The sequence below is a fragment of the Salvelinus sp. IW2-2015 genome, unplaced genomic scaffold, assembly GCF_002910315.2.
Source record: "Salvelinus sp. IW2-2015 unplaced genomic scaffold, ASM291031v2 Un_scaffold5723, whole genome shotgun sequence".
NCBI classification, from domain to species: domain Eukaryota; kingdom Metazoa; phylum Chordata; class Actinopteri; order Salmoniformes; family Salmonidae; genus Salvelinus; species Salvelinus sp. IW2-2015.
The window spans coordinates 80,789-101,217 of NW_019946988.1; the positions used below are offsets into that span (position 1 = coordinate 80,789).

The 20,429-nt window shown below is 42.9% G+C and overlaps 2 protein-coding genes, 1 long non-coding RNA gene and 1 pseudogene across 3 annotated transcripts; 2 read left to right on the forward strand and 2 right to left on the reverse strand.

Moving 5' to 3' along the window:
- The first annotated feature begins 409 nt into the window (after positions 1-409).
- On the forward strand, positions 410-3,878 carry LOC112078476 (solute carrier family 12 member 1-like). Its single transcript, XM_070442061.1, has 5 exons — positions 410-946; positions 1,221-1,307; positions 1,881-2,022; positions 2,496-2,557; positions 2,955-3,878. The coding sequence occupies exons 1-5, from the start codon at positions 771-773 to the stop codon at positions 3,088-3,090; spliced, it is 603 nt and encodes a 200-aa protein (XP_070298162.1). The 5' UTR covers positions 410-770; the 3' UTR covers positions 3,091-3,878.
- Positions 3,879-5,498: 1,620 nt separating this feature from the next.
- Positions 5,499-7,645, reverse strand: LOC112078472 (uncharacterized). The gene is made up of 2 exons (XR_011478695.1): positions 7,476-7,645; positions 5,499-6,036 (listed from the first exon to the last, which is right to left on the reverse strand). It is a non-coding gene; the product is annotated as an uncharacterized lncRNA (long non-coding RNA).
- LOC112078471 (deoxyuridine 5'-triphosphate nucleotidohydrolase) lies at positions 6,300-10,889 on the forward strand. Its single transcript, XM_024144704.2, is given in 9 exon segments — positions 6,300-6,553; positions 7,645-7,827; positions 8,327-8,483; positions 8,894-8,985; positions 9,626-9,670; positions 9,881-9,910; positions 9,913-9,954; positions 10,296-10,366; positions 10,722-10,889. Coding segments are annotated over 9 exon segments (738 nt in total). The 5' UTR covers positions 6,300-6,492; the 3' UTR covers positions 10,779-10,889.
- Positions 10,890-11,958: 1,069 nt separating this feature from the next.
- Positions 11,959-18,543, reverse strand: LOC112078474 (fibrillin-1-like; annotated as a pseudogene).
- Between the last annotated feature and the right edge of the window lie 1,886 nt (positions 18,544-20,429).

Consider the following 20,429-nt stretch of genomic DNA (forward strand, 5'->3'; position numbering starts at 1 on the left):
GGTTGGGGAAGCGAAACTAATGCGTGATAGTGAGAAGGAGAGATGTTTGTGTGGGAAAATTGCTTTTTTTCACTCGATCTGTCCAACTTATCACTTATCGCTCTCTAAAATGTAAATAAAACTATAAAGAGTTTATATAATGTGTCATTAACATACCCTATTTTGAAGGTTTTGTGTCGGAATTTGAATCGGGTTTTTAGGGCGGTGCTAAAGTGATCTTAGAAGTAAACAGCGGCTTTGAGAATGATGATCGGCATGCAATGATGACGCAAAAATGACTAGGTATCCCCCCTTACCCCCGTCACTGTCCATTTCTTGTTTTTAAACGATGAGAGAAGTGCTACACCTGGCAGAGAGAGATTGTAAGACAGAAATAGTTGCTTTATGCGTGCTGTACGTTACGACATGACACGTCACGATGTAACGGAGGGTCAGTTTTTTCTACTTTTCTCCAATACTATAGAGCCATTACCATGTCGATCAACGCTTGAATAGAAACGTAGTTCACACCCCAGAWTTTGAAGTCAACACAGTCGCTACAGTCCCATTCGTTTTCTTTGTAGCCTCGTTTGAATGTTGCGGTTGCGCACATTTGTACGGAATGGGGTGAGTTTACGATACCTACCTCCCTCCCTCACGCTCTCTCTTTCTCTGCCTGTCTCTCTGTCTGTGTATCTCTCTCACTTTATGTCTGTCTGTATCTCTCTCACTCACTCACTGTCTCTCTCACTCTCTCTCTCTCACACACACACTCTGTCTCTCTCTCACTCATGGTCTCTCTCTCTCTCACTGTCCCTCTCTCTCTGTCTGTGTGTCTGTGTGTCTGTGTGTCAGGTCTAACCCTACTGCTGCCATACATCCTGACCACCCGTAAGAAGTTCAAGGACTGTAAGATGAGGATCTTCATCGCTGGCCAGCCGGGACGTGTCGAGCAGGACAGACATGAGTACGTATRATCAATTTCAATCATTTATGAATAGAGGAAGATCCGTAATACAGTCTAATCAYCAACAACGACTAGCCTGGTCCCAGATCTGTTTGTACTTGTCACTAATCCATTGCTGCCATGGTCATGCCACACATTACAATTCCATCAGGAGTTGGCAAGAGAGCAGAAACAGACTGGCTAAACAAGCACATCTTTGGAAATAAGACATGTTATATCACAGCGCATAGCAGTGGTGATCAGTGTGTGACTCTCTGTGTGTCTGTGTTTATAGGATGAAGTCTCTGCTGGAGAAGTTCAGGATCAAATATGCAGACATCTACGTCATCGACGACATCACCCAAAACCCCAACTCTAACAGGTAATATACACACACACACACACAGAGAGAGACAACCTTGGGGAGATGTAATTGCTCACACACACACACACTGTCGCTCACATGCTGTGGTGGAAGAGATTCCAGACATTCTGTACCTTAGCCGTGAGGTCACTCTCAGCTGACCAACCACACGTCAGGGATGTGATCAGCAGTCAGCCGAAAGCAACACCAGTCAGGAAATGGATAAAGGCTCTATTATAGTGAGATAGTTAATGACTTATATAAAACAGACGCAACAACTTTGTCTCATTCAGAGACCCCAAACCTAAGGGCGAATGGGGAGGACCAGACGGACAGTCAGGGAGAGGGGGGCAGGAGAATGGGAGGTATTTACACAAGAAAGACAACTCAGATGAACGAATACATCATGACTAATCATCCCCAGCTTCAAACTGCTCCATCTCTGGTGTCAGGGTAGTCGATTTCATTCTGGGTGCCAAGATGAATGATAACATGCACAAGTAAAATATAATATTCCTGATATGTGAAGTCATAGGATCAGTGATTAATATCTGATTAATCCAGCTAACTCCCGTCTGTGTTCGTCCCCAGCTGGAAGATGTTTGAGGACATGATCGAGCCGTTCCGTCTTCACGAGGGGTCAAAGAGCACCACTCTGGCCGAGGCTCTGAGGAAAGACAACCCCTGGAAGATCTCTGACGCCGAGCTGGACATTTCGAGGAAAGGGTGGAGTCTAGAGACAGACCAGTGACTGCTCACCATAGAGACTTGTAGAGACAGACCAGTGCTCACCACAGAGACCAATAACTTCTATTGATTAAACAACCACATACTGTGCTCATTGCAGTACAACATGAATGAACATGCTCAACCAGTGCTTGACTTGGGCAGCTCACCGGGGCTGAGTACCAGCACCTCAAATGTTCTTATAGAATATGAGCTCAAAAGTATTGTGGAGCTCCTGCACCTAAATACAAACAGTCCCTGCACCTAAAACGAGTACCGGAACCTTTTTAGTCCAAATCAAGCACTGTGCTCAACTCTATCTTCTTGTAGTAGATTGTAATGTATTCATCTGGACAATAGAATCCAACAGTCCCATGATGCAGTAACAACAGAAGTAGACAGCTGTGTTTTCACTGAAGGGGTTGTCATACCAACCATGTGACCCGCCACCTCTTTGTGTCCTCTCCCCTCCAGACCAACCTCCAGGTCAGGCTGAATGAACTACTGCAGGAGAACTCCCGAGCTGCCAACCTCATCATAGTGTAAGTACAAGAGATTTTCCTGGTCAGGTCACCATGTGTTCAGGAAAAACTCTAGGCCCTAATTATGGGGTGGCAGCGTAGCCTAGTGTTTAGAGCGTTGGACTAGTAACCGAAAGGTTGCAAGTTCAAATCCCTGAGCTGACAAGGTACAAATCTGTCGTTCTGCCCCTGAACAAGGCAGTTAACCCACTGATAGTCCAATGCGTCATGAAGCTAACTGAGGTATATAACAATAATAATCATTTGGTTGGTGCTTATATCTGTCCTGTTTCAACTGTGTATTAGACGCATGTGTGAAATCTCCCTGAGACACCCACGACCATATAGTGGTGACCCTGCTGCTAATAGCCAACTGTTTAGATAACTTAGGTTTAATACTGTACTTCCCACTTTGCAGGAGTATGCCCATCGCCCGTCTAGGCTCAGTCTCTGACCACCTCTACATGGCCTGGTTGGACATCCTCACCAAGAACCTCCCTCCCACCATGTTGATCAGAGGCAACCACAAGAGCGTCCTCACCTTCTACTCATAGACCAACCCTCTCAGCAGTCACTAAATGGCCATGCCACAAGGGACAACCAAGGCACGTTCATCAATATCCAGGAGTTAGTTGCTATCAGTTTAAATGAAAAGGTGATGGTTAGGGATAAGGTTATGGGAAAGGTTAAAGGTTAGAAAGTGATGCTCTTCCGTCTTTTCTAGCATGACCAAATAGTGACGACGCAACACAGACATATGGACTCAGGGATATATGGGCACAAGGACAAGACACTGCCTGGGATGGGTCAGTTACACTGCCAGTGCCTATGCTACACCCCGTTGGAATTGTACATGTGGTGCATAATTATGGGTCCAAGCCCTGAATCGGGCCGGAAAACTCTTATTATTATATATATTAGTCATGTAACACATGYTCTTATCCAGAGMMACTTCCAGTTAGTGTTATTGTTAAGGATATTATTATTCTGACATATTATTATTATTATTMCAAGTTTAAGAGAGCTATAGTTCGACCTACAGAGACCAAACTTGGAGGGATGGCGTAAATTGGTGACCCAATACATCTGGTAAATCTTTGGTATTTGACAGAGTGGGACTGGGATGTTAGATAACAGACTGGTCCCAGGCTAGTTGGAGCCCCCTGCTGGCTACGGCATCTCAAATACGGTATACTTTTTCGTTAAAATGTACACTTGTCCACTAACCACATAGTGTTCCTCGTAGCAGTTGGTAGAGCATGGTGCTTTGCGATGCCAGGATTAGTGGGTTTGATTTCGGCGACCGAAATTCATACTTAAAACCATTTACAGTAAGTTGCTTTAGATACAAATACTCTTGATATAAAATGGCGATAAATGATTTTATTCGCTATATTATGCAGATTGGTGTATTTTAGTTCATAGAACAGCTCCCACAGCAGTAGAGTAGGAAGTTTGCCACGCATGATTGGCAGCTGCCACACGATGTGGTATGGGAATCGTATGTATTAGAGACCTAGAGGTAAGTCGTAACAATGCACTAACTACATACAGGCTCTCCTACATAGTCCTCAAACCCTCGCCGCCTAGCATGGCTGGAGGCCGTCGCCACATGCGTCTTAGACCATATGGAATAGAACGACCTGTACATTGCCAAATCGTACTGAGACGTCCGCGGCCTTATGCTGCGTTTTGACAACAATCACACACTCATCTGCTGCTCTCATGATCACGAACATCTCATAAAGTCACAGTGGAAAGAGTAAATTTGTCAATGGTGTTAGGTCGCGCATTGAATTTTTAGTACAGGACGTACTAATTTACAGGTTGCTATAGTCATGAGTTAAGAAACTAAGTTATAAAAATAGAGTGGCTTTGTGAGAAAGCTAGGGATCGAATTGGGTCCCTGCAATAATCCTAGATACTCCTCACATAACTCTCTCTGCTATCTTGCGCATATGCACGCGAGGCTCAACACTAACACCAACTGCATACAGGAGGACCACTTACGTGAGTAGCGAGCAAGTTGAGAATTTCAAGAGACATGCTGCTCTTCATTTTCAAAGGAACAGAGGCGCTGACCAAACCGTCAGATAATGCGATGAGATGCGTTATGACTCATGTGCATGTCCCCTGTGGTTAACACCACTTCAATCAGTATAGATGAACGGAGGAGACAGGTTAAAAGAGGATTTTTAAGCCTTGTGACAATTGAGACATGGATTGTGTGTGTGTGTGCATTCAGAGGTGAATGGGCAAGACAAAGGATTTAAGTGCCTTTGAACGGGGTATGGTAGTAGGTGTCAGGCGCACCGTTTGTGTCAAGAACTGTAACGCTGCTGAGTTTTTCACACTCAACAGTTTCCCGTCTGTATCAAGAATGGTCCACCACCCAAAGGACATCCAGCCAACTTGACACACCTGTGGAAAGCATTGGAGTCGACATGGGCCAGCATTCCTGTGGAATGCTAATTGATGCTGTTCTACGGGCAACTCAGGAAGGTGTCCTTAATGTTTTGTACACTGTGTATGTAGGCTAGTATGCACAAATATTATGGTGTTCTAGAAATGAACATTATAGCAACAAATTACCTATGCAAAAAGTGATCAATATACAAATAACAGTTTTTTAAAATGATATTCAAATGCTACTAGCGGCGTTGATAACTTGATAAAAAAAATTAAGATTAGTTTGATACTGTATAGAATACTGTATAATACTTTGTATAGATGTGTATATTCCACACAAGTAGCTACTAGTTGAATGATAGGGAAATAATGAAGGGATCATTTACTACCTTAATGCACACACACACACACACACCGTGATGAAAATCTATTAAACAGAACAGGAAAATGTAAATCAACGTATGTGCTGTATATTTTCAATATAGAAATGCTTGATTTATTTCTGTGTTTTAACCATTGTCTTTTATAAGACTCAGTCCTTATCATATTTAACTGTAATATTTTAATTAATGTATTATGAAGAAGGAATAAAATGTTGAGTTACTCTTATTTTTCCTCATAATTTGTGTCCATCAAGACAGTCAGACACATTACATTAGAAGACAATAGGTTGGTTACATTATTCTCAAATGCAGAAATATAGAAAATAATGCAGAATAATACAGTATATAAAAATAAAAAAACATTTAATTAAAAAAAGTACAGCCAATAGCTACTTTCCTTACTGAGAAGTTGGCAACACTGTCACAAACTTGTGTTGTTCCTGATCCTGGGAGAATACCTCGGTCTCTCCATAACTTCACCCTCATTCACTTCCATTTCTCCAGCTCCATCTGCTTACACTTTCTACCATTCTTCTTTAACAAACCATCTCCCTTCTTCCCTCCATTCCTCCTCCGGTTTCCAAGTCTCCTTATGATAATACTCCTGCCACCCATCTTGTTCTTGCTTTCTCTATGGGCTCCATTTCCGCCGAGCATTCTCTTGGCCTGGCTCCGTTCGTTCCAAAGCCGTGGCACAATTTCATGCGTCTGAAAGTACAATATMCAAACGTTCTAATCACCTGTAAATGCCCTCTGGACAGGTGTAATGAACGCGTGTAAAAATGCCCATAACAGGCGTTCAAATCACCTGTAAACACATACTGGACGTGTGAAAGAATCATGTGTACAAAAAATGACATTTCACAAAGCAAGTGAAAATTATAATTACAAGTGTTTTGAAACTCTTAGCCTTCCTAACCTGACAGCCTGTCAACATGTCATTCCCACTCGCCATCATCAAATGGACCCAAACTAGCCACAAATTCTGACGAACTCAATCGTCATAAAACGCATTTACAGCGATGCGTTTCTCTAGCTTGGTTTAATACAAACTTTAATAAATAACGAGGAGCACCCAAAATGTGTTTTGTGCAGGGAAGTGCTTAGTAATGAGTATCTCAAAACGAACAAATTAAAACGACAGGTCTTGACCAAACACCCAGCATGACGGTAAACCCAGAACAGGGAAGAATGCGTCAGGAAACAGTGCTTCGACAGTGGYAAAGTAAGTCTGCTTGCACGACATTGTTGTCATTTTATAACAGATGATGGATGATAAGCAGAAATAAGTGAGTACTATCTCATAGTAGTAGATGTGAGTTTCTCTTTCAAACAATCCCCTGGCCTTATAGCGTTACACAGCTAATAGCTAACATTAGCCAAAGCAAGCTAGCTAGCTACTGATAGTGCAACCCTAAGTAACAGTACAGGTGAAGATTAAACATTATCAGGCCTACTATACTGTACATATTACTCTAGAAATATTGTTAAACAAGTTTAGGTTGGAACTGTTGCTGGTAAAATACTAATAATTTTTATTCTGGAATAAACTAATTGAAGATGCTTTTTTAGGCAAACACTCACAGTTCTTGGTTGCTCATCTACAGCAGGAAGCAGTCTCCTGTCTAGACTGAGAAAGCAGTATATGTTCTAAGCTAGTTTGGCACCACATACCTATGCGAGTCAGGGTTCTCAACCCTGGCACACTTAAAAAACAAGTACAGAAACAGACTCAATGCTGAGCATGACCTCAGGGTTGCACCGTCAAAAAATTTCCCCAGAATAGACATGCTTGTTGAAAACTTCAACCAGTCACACACCTCTCATTAGGACTGTGTGTTTAATCCAGTTTAGAATAAAATATATTTATTGTATGTTAACAGCAACAGTTCCAACCTATACCCTTTTTTCAACAATAATTTGTACAGTAGGCCTGATCATTTTTAATCTGTACTGTTACTTAGGGTTGCACTATCAAACTGAGCCTGTGTGTGTTCTGTTATACACCTGTGTGATGTGACCAATCAGTTTATTCCAGTTCAGAATTAAAATGACTAACACAATGGCATTGATTGTTGGTTATGTTATTGTACACATTTAAAGATATTCATTACAAAGCTTAAATGTCCCACTTAACCAATACTCACCCTATGTCTGTATTTCATTCTCAATACATTAGCAAAAATGTATAAAAACATTTTCACTTTGTAGTTATGGGATATTGTGGGTGAGAGGAAAAAAATATTGAATACATTTCGAATTCGGGCTGTAACACAACATGTGGAATAAGTCAAGGGGTATGAATACTTTCTGTAGGCGCTGGAGCCGCAGCCGGGGAGGACTGTATCTTTAACAAGATGGAGCACTTCGTTGCAAAGCAGAGGCTCTACTGGCGGTGTTGTTCTTCGATTATCGCTGCCCAGTCTTCAGTACTCTCACACAGAACATTTTATCTGCATTCTCCCACTCTGGCCAGGAGAAAAGGATGCGAGAAAGCAGGTAGCTAGTTGGCTAGCTACATTGCTTTTCTATAATAGCTCATGTTTGCAATCACTAGCAGCTAGCTAGCTACTTTGCTATGCTAACTGGTTGTTGTATTATCAACGTTTGTATTAACATGATGTGTAGTCAATAAATGTGTAGGTACCGGTAATTGTACTGTTGTCAGATTTGTAGTCGAGAGTTTTACCGAAATCAAGATGTATCATTCAAAGAAGGCTTAGCAAGCTAAAGTTTTCCAGTCATTCAGCTCACAGCTGGTCAGGTTGTCAGAACTCTCGCGAGTTTTTTTATTTATTTTTTTCAACGACGGCGAGGCAGATTCAATTGAAATTGGCGGGAATGTGTGCTTCCTAATAAGATTCCTGTCAGAGAAGTAGCAACAACTCGCCATATTTTAACTAGTTAGCTAACTTTAGTAAACTAACCATAGCCATCTTATTATTTTGGAAGTAACTCAACTTTCTTACCACAAACTTTGTAAACATGCCTTGCTCAGAAGTGATAGACGCCGCAGAAGTTTCTCCACTGAAGAGGACAAAGCCACATGCGGTGGCAGAGAATGTGATATCGGTGCTGAAGTTCTCCAAGTTGTCCGAACATGCCACTGCTCCTACCCGGGGCTCTGCTAAAGCTGCAGGCTACGACCTGTTCAGGTGGGTCAGAGTCCGGTACAGGGTCACTGGAAGTGGTTTGAACGCTATACATTTTACTGGCTTGTATTTACTTAGCTAGTTTGCTATTCACATAAGCAAGATACTTGAATTCAAAACGTTGCAGTGAGTGTATCCTGCATGTGGCTGTTTATTTTTCTGCTGTCAATCAAAAGTAAAACTCTAGTTAGCAAACGACCATGCATAATGTTGTCTTCATATCAAGCTACCTTACTAGGTAGCCTAGTCTTGCTTCATGTTTATATGACCAACTTTAACAGGAGAAAAGTTGGCTAAAGTTAGTGCTAGCCTGCTCCTCCTACTAACGATTGGAGGGGAGTTAGATGTGATGTTAGGTAAGTTAGTTGTAAGTTAGTGACTGTAAGCCACCTGTTGATGTTTTTTTCTAACAGTGCGTATGACTACAGTATTGGTCCTATGGACAAGGCTATCGTGAAGACTGACATCCAGATAGCTGTTCCTTCAGGCTGCTATGGCAGAGTGGGTGAGTAGGGTACCAGGACACAAACTTAAGTGTTTTAAAGATAATTTTTAATTGCACCCTGGTTTAGGGGTACGTGGGGGTAGGTCTCTCTGGGTATTGTTTGACTTGACAGTGAGGGAGTTACATAAAATAAATGTTTGAATTTTCTAACTACTTTTCATTGGGAAGGCAGAAAGCAATCACTTGCATGGCAACACAGAATCCTACTAATTACTACATGCTTAATTATGTCACTTTTGTTTTGAGCAAACATTGCATTCAGACAGAGTGGGACGCCTGGGAGGCAGCCCAGTTCCAAATCTAATGCGATCAACTTTCAGCTGGTGCAATACATGCCTACACAGGCATCCGGGCAAAATTAATCGAACCCCTTCATTACAACTGAAAGTGCAGGCGACTGACTGCCTACTGACAAATCACCTTSCAACAAAATAACTACTCATTGTTATTGGTAGATCAGTCAGTCACAATTTACCCACAATGCATCACATATTTGATACTCCAACACGGTCAATGGAGACTGCTTTCAGACTCAGATTAGTCTCGTTCAACCCCTCTTTCTCATCTCCCCTTAACATTTCCCCAGCATAAAAAATTAAGTAGTTCAGTCATATTTTATGTATTTCTCTTTTTCTCACAGCACCACGGTCTGGGCTGGCTGCAAAACACTTCATCGATGTTGGGGGTGAGTTTATTTTTTGACCTTCAGATATTAATATAACATTTTTCTGAGGAGATGGGTTATAAAAATGGCAGGAAAGTGGTAACCATAGTTCTGATGGAGATTTCATGAACCCAAGTCACTCTTTGGCTGTTCTAACCCGAGTCTGGAACATAGAACTGACAGGGTACATTCATGACAGCTAGGCTAACTGGAGTGTCTGCCTCCCCTCAGCTGGAGTAGTGGATGAGGACTATAGAGGTAATGTGGGGTGGTGCTGTTCAACTTCAGCAAGGAAACCTTTGAAGGTGAGCTTTAAAAAAATCATTAATCATTCACATATTCACATGCCACCTTTCCAAACTCAAAGCATTGAAAGCACTTTATCCATGATTAAAGGGACCATCTGCAATTGGTACATCCTTTTTTTTTCTTTTTTTTTTTTATAAAGTTAATTATATACCCATTGCTCTTTGAAAAATATAACTTAAATGCCTCATCAGAAACTGAAATAAAAACTTGTTTTACTGATTGCTCAATCCAAATGCATTTCACATTGAGATCTGTTTTCCAGTGAACATTGTAGTGATGGTGTTGGGAAACTGGGTGACCTGTAGAGTGATGGTGGTGTTTCTTTTCTGTGTCCCAGTGAAAAAAGGGGACCGTGTGGCTCAGCTGGTGTGCGAGAGGATCTGCTACCCAGACCTGCAGGAGCTAAAGGTACTTCACACTTCTCTATAGATTTAATATGACCATACATGCTCAGACCTAGTAGTGAATTGCTGATCACAGCTTTATGATCCATTTCACACAAACCTTAAATGGACACACCTTGTTAAGCAGTCTCATTTCATTTAAACTTGAGACTGAAATGTMGATTTTAAGTGCATCTTATTTCTGTGAGAATGAGCCTTGAGCCCTTAGGGCTGTTTTTCTGAACTCTGATCGAGCGTAGTTCCCAAATCTGTGTTTGGGAAACCAGCCTTAAGAACTGGGCTCATTCGCATAGAAAGTCACTAAAATACCCTTTGCTCCAGTGTTGTAGTATTAACCGTGTCTTCCCTCTGTGTTTCAGACTCTGGATGAGACTGAGCGTGGGGTTGGAGGATTTGGCTCCACAGGCAGCAACTGATACATCCACATTGTAAACCATTTGTTTTGTTCTGTTACATGTTATATAATAATTACATTCTTTAATAAAGATTGTTATTATCCCTTTGCCATTAATGGCAATGAAACATCACTGATTTTCTTGTCTGTGTGGCTCAGTTCGCAAGAGCATGGTTCTAGCAATGCCAGTGTTGCAGGTTCAATTCCAACTGGGGAAACCTATATGAAAATGTCGGCTATGCCCCCTTATGTAAATCGGCTTTGGATAAAATTCTATGTTAGTCTGTACCCTGAATGACCACTAAGTGGGGCTGTTAAACCATTTATTTTCATAGGGAAACTCCCTCTTGAACTGTCTAGGGACTAAACCCTTCACACAGGCTCATATTTGGGCAGCATGTCGGCAACCAAAATATTCTACTGTACCGTTACATGTTAGATGTAGAATCAAAAGGCTAATGTGAACCACACCAGGGAGGAGTTTCACTGAGAAATGGGTGGAGTTCCATGCTGACTACCTTGCAGATGCATGCCAGATCTTACAACGCCTGGATAGGTATTTTATGTATCAGCTAACCACATGTTATAGCAATCTGTCAGTCGATAGCACTGTCGGTGACGTGGCACGCAACCATTGGTTGACGCATGCAATGTCTGAGAAGGGGAACGCGACCCTTGCCTTCTAGATGCAGTCATTGGGTTGTTGAACTGGATATGGTGGCTGTGATTCAATCGTCTTTGTTGTATACCATCTCTGGAATTACAATAGCTTCCGTCCCTCATCCTTTCATTAGGCCGAGATGATGCTAGGTAGAAGCAGGAAGCATTGTGGAGAGGAGATTTCACCAGTCCTTTRAGCTGTCWGTAATGAAAGCAAGGAACCAAGGAAAGGTAGACTCTTAGGGCAGCAGGTAGCCTAGCGGTTAAGAGCATTGGGCCAGTAAACGAAAGGTCAATGGTTCAAATCTGGACTAGTGAAAAAAAAGAATAAACCATGTCTGTATCCTAGAGCAAGGTAATTGCTCCTGTAATCACTCTGGATAAGTGCATCTGCTAATGACAAATGTAATTAAGCATACACTAACAATCATGGTCAAAGAATGTGCATATAAAAGTGCCTTAAAGTGGTTAAAATACATCCCATAAATAGCATAATCCACAAAAAGAGGAAGTGAAGTTGGGAGACAGGGACAACAACGAAACCTTTTAAACAAAATGTTTTTATTGTGACTTTACAACTAAACCCTCACTGATGTGACAGAACGACAGACGGATGTGTCTACGGCTGGTCTGATTGATTTCGCTACGGAGCACTGATTGTACTAGCGAAAAGTGTGGGCCGCGTCGACCTCAGTGCATAACATGAAGGCACAGGTTTGGCATCATCAGAACGGTGTGTGTTTTGAGTGTGTTTGAGGGCGTGTGTGTGTGTATTTGTGTTGTGTGGTGCAAATGCAATGTGTGTGTGTATACAGTTTATCAAAGGAAGTAGTAGGCCATTATAAGCACCATTACACCCCCTCCTCTCAGGGGCGTTCTCTAGTTTACAAAAGGCTTCATAGATTAACATTCTAAACATGGCATTGATTACAGTATAAACACACTTCATTTACATGTGGTATAGAGAGCAGACAGGCTGTTACTTTGGTTTTGGTTGAAAAGAAGATGTCTGACATCTTATTAAAAGGACAGTAGACAGACAGCTACTGTGTGTTGAGTATGACAGTGCATTCATAAGTCTATGTGGTTTTGTTACTAGCACCAGTAAATATGTGTAATGCTGAAATCTAGTCAGTGGGGAAGATGAAGAAGCATAGTTATGATGAGGAAGAGGGGTCCTTCTAGCTAAAGACTTTAGCTACGGTTCGATTCCCTACCCTTCTCCCCTCAGGGATGTGAAAGGAATGGACTGGTTTATTTAATATGGTGGAAACTCTCCTTAGCAGCCAATGCTTTGTGAACCATGAAGGGGGAGTGAGCAAGTGCACACTTCAGGGAGAAGGGTGGAGAATCTGAACGCTGCGTTTCACTTCCACGTCTGCCAAGCTGTGAACACTCAGCATCAGTGACTGTTGCACTCTGCTACTCAGTCACAAATCCACCGCTAGCCCCTACCCCATACTCCCTAACTACCCTCATGGTCTTGGGGGTAGGGGCTACGGGTGGATATGGCATTTGCCTTACATGTCCCACAAAAGAGTGGCAGATTCCACATATCATATCATTTCATATAAACCTTTTTCATGAAAAATAAAAAAACATTCAAACCAGAGCTTCCTGCACAGAGCAGTTTAGAGTGGTTATTGTTGTGTCATTGTCACGTCTTCCCTCCATGTCATTCTCATTCTCTAAGCCTTTCTTCAGACAGACAGCCATACTGTTACCAGTGGGTTAGGCCTACATTGTAGCACTAAAGGTTGTATCTATGATATGTAGAATCATCTTTGGGAATCAAACAACGCAATCCCCCCTCCCCCCACCCACCCATTAGTCTCTTTGGCGTTGAGCTTGTCCCAAGCTCTCTCTCTCAGAGTAGGTAGAAGTTGCCCATAACCATTGACCCAGAGTCAGATCTTCTCTCCCCATCCTAATGGTTGAGATATGGATCAAGGGTAAATTAATCTGTTCCTAGACCAGTGTTTACAGGCAGACACTCCCCACCCAGCCCAGCCCAGCCCAGCCACCCACCCCAGTCAGTCCTGTAGTGTAGGTTAATGCAGGACTATCTGCACCCTCATGGTGAGTGTGTCTCCCAGCTGGCCTGTGAGGTAGTCTTTATCGTTGCTGTCCTCCAGCGCTGCCAGCTCCTTCTTCCTGTACACGGCCATGCTACTGATCTGCAGGAAGTAGGCTCCAGGGGGGAGGGACTTCCTCTTGGACAGGTGCAGGTAGCTAAGCCCCTCCCTCTGGCTGATCTTGAAGTAGCCCAGCTCGTTGCCGTAGTCGATGGAGTAGCGCACGTGGTTGTTGAGTGTGGACAGGGCCGGGGTGAACTCCAGGATGTGGTCTCGGCTGGACAGGCCGGACATGTTCAGGTTGAACAGCAGGGTGTCCTCGATGTCCACACTTTCCAGGCTCACTGTCTCCTGATGCTGAGGACACAGGACAGGTTACATATAGATATACAGTATTATACAGGCAGATATATGACGTGTAACACTCTCCAGGCTCACTGTCTCCTGATGCTGAGGACACAGGACCATGTAGTACAGGTGGATTATGTAAACACTGACAACACTCAACACTCTGGATCCTGATGACACAACACAGGACCACACAGTTAATATGTACTACGGATTCAGTGAAGAGCAGGCAAGACATGATAGCATGACCATTCTATGGGCCACCAGACCAAGACAGACAGACATTACCTGTGCATTGTCCAGCGGTTGCTCCAGCGTTGAGTTGGTGTCGCGGCGTTTGCGCCCCTTCTTGGGGTAACCGTTGATCTTACACTCGTAGCAGGCCTCAGGAGACAGATCATTGTCACCCACCTCTGCTGCCCCTCCTCCTGCTCCTCCCTGGCCCAGACTCACACCACTACCAAAGCCCACGCCTGACACACAGTGCCTGGAACACACAGAAAGGACTCAGTCACACACACACACACAGTGCCTGGAACATACAGAAAGGACTCAGTCACACACACACAGGGCATAAAATCATACCCAAACACCATCTTGCCTATACGTGGGCTAGCTGACAACATCACCAAAACAATGTGCACACTTCAATGGGACAGAGGTCTATGTGTTGTTGTGATTGTGGATGGCCAGATAGCTACCAACAATGACAATAAAGTGACTCGTTTCAGCTAGTTTCATCTTGTTCTTGATACCATGTATTTTTTAGGTGTTTGGACTGATTTCATTCAATGCTAATATGGCTAAAATTCGCTAGTTAGCTAACCAACAACTGTAACGATGTATTTGAGAGACATTGTGCACATTTATTTATGTTTTCAGTAAATATCGACAAAATGTAGTTTACATGTTGTCAAGAATCTAAGCCAACCCTGTCTGTTTGTCCCATAGTTACGCACGTGTCTGTTTTGTCCATAGTTACGCACGTGTCTGTTTTGTCCCATAGTTACGCACGTGTCTGTTTTGTCCCATAGTTACGCAACGTGTCTGTTTTGTCCCATAGTTACGCACGTGTCTGTTTTGTCCCATAGTTACGCACGTGTTGTTTTGTCCATAGTTACGCACGTGTGTTTTTGTCCATAGTTACGCAGCGTGTCTGTTTTCCATAGTTACGCACGTGTCTGTTTTGTCCCATAGTTACGCACGTGTCTGTTTTGTCCCATAGTTACGCACGTGTCTGTTTTGTCCCATAGTATCGCACGTGTCGTTTTGTCCCATAGTTACGCACGTGTCTGTTTTGTCCCTAGTTACGCACTGTGCGGTTTTGTCCATAGTTACGCACGTGTCTGTTTTGTCCCATAGTTAGCACATGTCGGTTTTGTCCCATAGTTACGCACGTGTCTGTTTTGTCCATAGTTACGCACGTGTCTGTTTTGTCCCATAGTTACGCACGTGTCTGTTTTGTCCCATAGTTACGCACGTGTCTGTTTTGTCCCATAGTTACGCACGTGTCTGTTTGTCCCATAGTTACGCACGTGTCTGTTTTGTCCCATAGTTACGCACGTGTCTGTTTTGTCCCATAGTTACGTGTCTGTTTGTCCATAGTTGCAGTGTCGTTTGTCCCATAGTTACGCACGTGTCTGTTTTGTCCCACAGTTACGCACGTGTCTGTTTTGTCCCATAGTTAGCACGTGTCTGTTTTGTCCCATAGTTACGCAGTGTCGGTTTTGTTGCTAAACAACAAACCTGTCTATCCATCAAAGTTGATAATGACATTGTGCCTGGGTAGATCACACCACACACAACACACACACACACACAACACACACACACACACACACACACACACACACACACACCACACACACACACACACACACACACACACACACACACACACACACACACACACACACACACACACACACACACACACACAGTCTCACTCACTCACCCCTGTCCAGCGCGGTAGTATCCAGGTGGACAGCACAGAGATACCCTCCGTCTGTGTTGGAACAGCCGTAGTTACATGGATTAGAGGAGGAGGAGCACTCGTTGATGTCACTACACCCCCCTGGTCGCCGTAGTTGAACCCAGTGGGACAGAGGCAACGGAAGCTCCCAGGGTGTTATGACACGACGCTCCCCCACAGATCTGAGTGTTCTGGCACTCGTTCTCATCTGACCACAGGAAGCAAACAACACAGACAGGAAGTCAAACAACAAACAGAGGTCAATGTGGGTCAACCTCGGCCAGAGAACACAAACAATACTGAGAAACTCTTGAAGGGAATGAGGACACCATCTGTAGTACCAGTTCATCTGATAAACATTGGCCGTGTTCTTTTTGGGAAAGGCCACTGAATATCAATGCTGTAATTCCCATCAGTAGATTCAAGTTAAAGTGCCAGCGGACTCAGTTATAACAACAGTGTTCATGTAGGACAGCGACTCAGTTATAACAACAGTGTTCATGTAGGACAGCGACTCAGTTTATAACAAACAGTGTTCATGTAGGACAGCGACTCAGTCTAACAATCAGTGTTCATGAGGACAGCGATCAGTTATAACAACAGTGTTCATGTAGGACAGCGAGTCAGTTTATAACAACAGTGTTCATGTAGGACAGTGACTCAGTTATAACAACATGTTTCATGTAGGACAAGTGACTCAGTTATAACAACAGTGTTCATGTAGGACAGCGACTCAGTTATAACAACAGTGTTCATGTAGGACAGCGACTCAGTTATACAAGTGTTCATGTAGGACAGCGCTCATTGATAACAACAGTGTTCATGTAGGACAGGCGACTCAGTTATAACAACAGTGTTCATCGTAGGACAGTGACCTCAGTTTAAACAACAGTGTTCATGTAGGACAGCGACTCAGTTATACAACAGTGTTCATGTAGGACAGTGACTCAGTTATAACAACAGTGTTCATGTAGGACGCGACTCAGTTATAACAACAGTGTTCATGTAGGACAGCGCCTCAGTTATAACAAAGTGTTTCATTGTAGGACAGTGATCAGTTTATAACAACAGTGTTCATGTAGGAACAGTGACTCAGTTATAAACAACAGTGTTCATGTAGGACAGCGACTCAGTTATAACAACAGTGTTCATGTAGGACAGCGACTCAGTTATAACAACAGTGTTCATGTAGGACAGTGACTCAGTTATAACAACAGTGTTCATGTAGGACAGTGACTCAGTTATAACAAAGTGTTCATGTAGGACAGTGACTCAGTTATAACAACAGTGTCATTAGGACATGACTCAGTTATAAAAACAGTGTTCATGTAGGACAGCGACTCAGTTATACAACAGTGTATGTGGACAGCGACTCAGTTATAACAACAGTGTTCATGTAGGACAGCGACTCAGTTATAACAACAGTGTTCATGTAGGGACAGTGACTCAGTTATTAAACCCAGTGTTCATGTAGGACAGCGACTCAGTTATAACAACAGTGTTCATGTAGGACAGTGACTCAGTTTATAACAACAGTGTTCATGTGGAACGACTCAGTTATAACAACAGTGTTCATGTAGGACAGCGACTCAGTTATAACAACAGTTTTATGTAGGACAGTGACTCAGTTATAACAACAGTGTTCATGTAGGACAGTGACTCAGTTATAACACAGTGTTCATGTAGGACAGTGACTCAGTTATTAACACCAGTGTTCATGTAAGACAGCGATCAGTATAACAACAGTGTTCATGTAGGACAGTGAGTTCAGTTATAACAACAGTGTTCATGTAGGACAGTGAGTCAGTTATAACACAAGTGTTCATGTGGACAGCGACTCAGTTATAACAACACGTGTTCATGTAGGACGTGACGCTCTTAAAAGTTTTATAACAACCGTGTTCATGTAGGACAGCGATCAGTTATAACACAAGTGGTTCATGTTAGGACAGTGACTCAGTTATAACAACAGTGTTCATGTAGGACAGTGACTCAGTTAACAACAGTGTTCATGTAGACAGTGATCAGTTATAACAACAGTGTTCATGTAGGACATGCGACTCAGTTATAACAACAGTGTTCATGTAGGACAGGACTCAGTTATAACAACAGTGTTCATGTAGGACGCGCTCAGTATAAAGTGTTCATGTAGGACAGCGACTCAGTTTAACACAGTGTTCATGAGGACACGGACCAGTTATAACAACAGTGTTCATGTAGGACAGTGACTCAGGGAGGGAGCTCTTCCAGTAATCTAGAGAGGAACAAGTTCAACTTCCAGGAAGGGATGTAGATTTGATGTTGAGGGAGAGAGAAAGACAGAACACAGACAGACGGGGGGGAGAAGGATCGAGAGAAGAGAGAGAGAGTCTGTCCACTCACCGACACACTGGTTCCATTGATAGTGTTGTAGGTATCCTGAGGACAGCTACACGGTACCCTCCACAAGGTTTCGACAGCCGTGTTGACAGCGGTGGCTACCATCACACTCATCCATATCTGCAGGGAAACCACACACACAAGCATTACAATAGTTATGTGGCATATAGTTATCTAACTGTACTGGATAGGTAACAGCAAAAGGTGAAGTTTCCACAAATCCCTGTTTATAGTGGAGTTATTGCATATTGCCTATACCTATCTGATATTTCAGATCCATATAAAGTGCCTAGGGTATGGAGTCAGCTGATCCTGAGAGAGGCAGTGATTGGCTGACCTTCAAGCTCTGTCATTGGGGTCCATTGAGAATCCTCTAGTACTCGAGTTGAAGCTGCTGGGCTGTTCTGACACACACCATTAGAGCCAACAGAGCAGGGTCCGACCCACATTCATTATTATCTACAGAGAGAGAGAGAGACATTACTATCTACAGAGAGAGAGAGAGAGACATTCATTACTATATACAGGAGAGAGAGACTCGTTACTATCTCTAACAGAGAGAGAGAGAGACATTACTATCTACAACAACAGAGAGAGAGAGACATTCATTACTATCTACAGAGAGAGAGAGACATTACTATCTACACAGAGAGAGCAGAGACATTCATTATTATCTAAGAGAGAGAGACATTCATCACTATCTACAGAGAGAGAGAGAGACATTACTATCTACAGAGAGAGAGAGAGACATTCTATCTACAGAGAGAGAGAGCACATTACTTAATCCTTCACACAGAGAGAGAGGACATTCATTACTATCTACAGAGAGAGAAGAGACTCTTACTATCTACAGAGAGAGAGAGAGACATTATACTACAGAGAGAGGAGACATTACTATCTACAGAGAGAGAGAGAGACATTACTATCTAAAGAGAGAGAAGACAGTATTCACCCTACACACCTAATTGACAACCACAAACCAAACAAAGGCNTGAGACTGAATAATGCAATCACCTTCCTAGGCTGAACCATTAAAAACCTCTCTGGGCACAAAACACCTAGAGCTGAAGAGGGCCAAATAATGGGTGGAAAGAAAAGGCAGTGAAATATATATATATATAAAAAAAGAAAGACAAGGACACAGAAAGAGACACAGACACACAGACAGACAGACAGAGACAGACAGACACACACATATATAGACAAGACACACAGAGAGACAGACACACAGAGAGACAGACATTAAGCCCCATCCTCTTCAACATATATATCAACGAATTGGCGAGGGCACTAGAACAGTCTGCAGCATCTGAAGTCAAATGTCTACTCTTTGCTGATGATCTGGTGCTTCTGTCCCCAACCAAGGAGGGCGTACAGCAGCACCTAGATCTTCTGCACAGATTCTGTCAGACCTGGGCCCTGACAGTAAATCTCAGTATGACTGTTCCAAAAAAGGTCCAGTCGCCAGGACCACAAATACAAATTCCATCTAGACACCGTTGCCCTAGCGCACAAAAAACTATACATACCTCGGCCTAAACATCAGCGCCACAGGTAACTTCCACAAAGCTGTGAATGAGCTGAGAGACAAGGCAAGAAGGGCCTTGTATGCCATCAAAAGGAACATAAAATTCTACATACCAATTAGGATCTGGCTAAAAATACTTGAATCAGTTATAGAACACATTGCCCTTTATGATTGTGAGATCTGGGGACCACTCACCAACCAAGAACTCACAAAATGGGACAAACACCAAATTGAGCCTCTACATGCAGAATTCTGCAAAAATATCCTCTGTGTACAATGTAAAACACCAAATAATGCATGAGGAGCAGAATTAGTCCGATACCTGCTAATTATCAAAATCCAGAAAAGTGACGTTAAATTCTACAACCACCTAAAAGGAAGTGATTCTCAAACCTTCCATAATGCCATCACCTTCAGAGAGATGAACCTGGAGAAGAGTCCCCTAAGCAAGCTGCTCCAGGGGCTCTGTTCACAAACACAAACAGACCCCACAGAGCTCCAGGACAGCAAACACAAACCCCACAGAGCTCCAGGACAGCAAACACAATTAGACCCAGCCAAATCATGAGAAAACAAAAAGATAATTACTTGACACATTGGAACTAATTAACAAAATAAACTGAGCAAACTAGAATGCTATTTGGCCCTAAACAGAGAGTACACAGTGGCAGAATACCTGACCACTGTGACTGACCAGTGAGCATAGCCTTG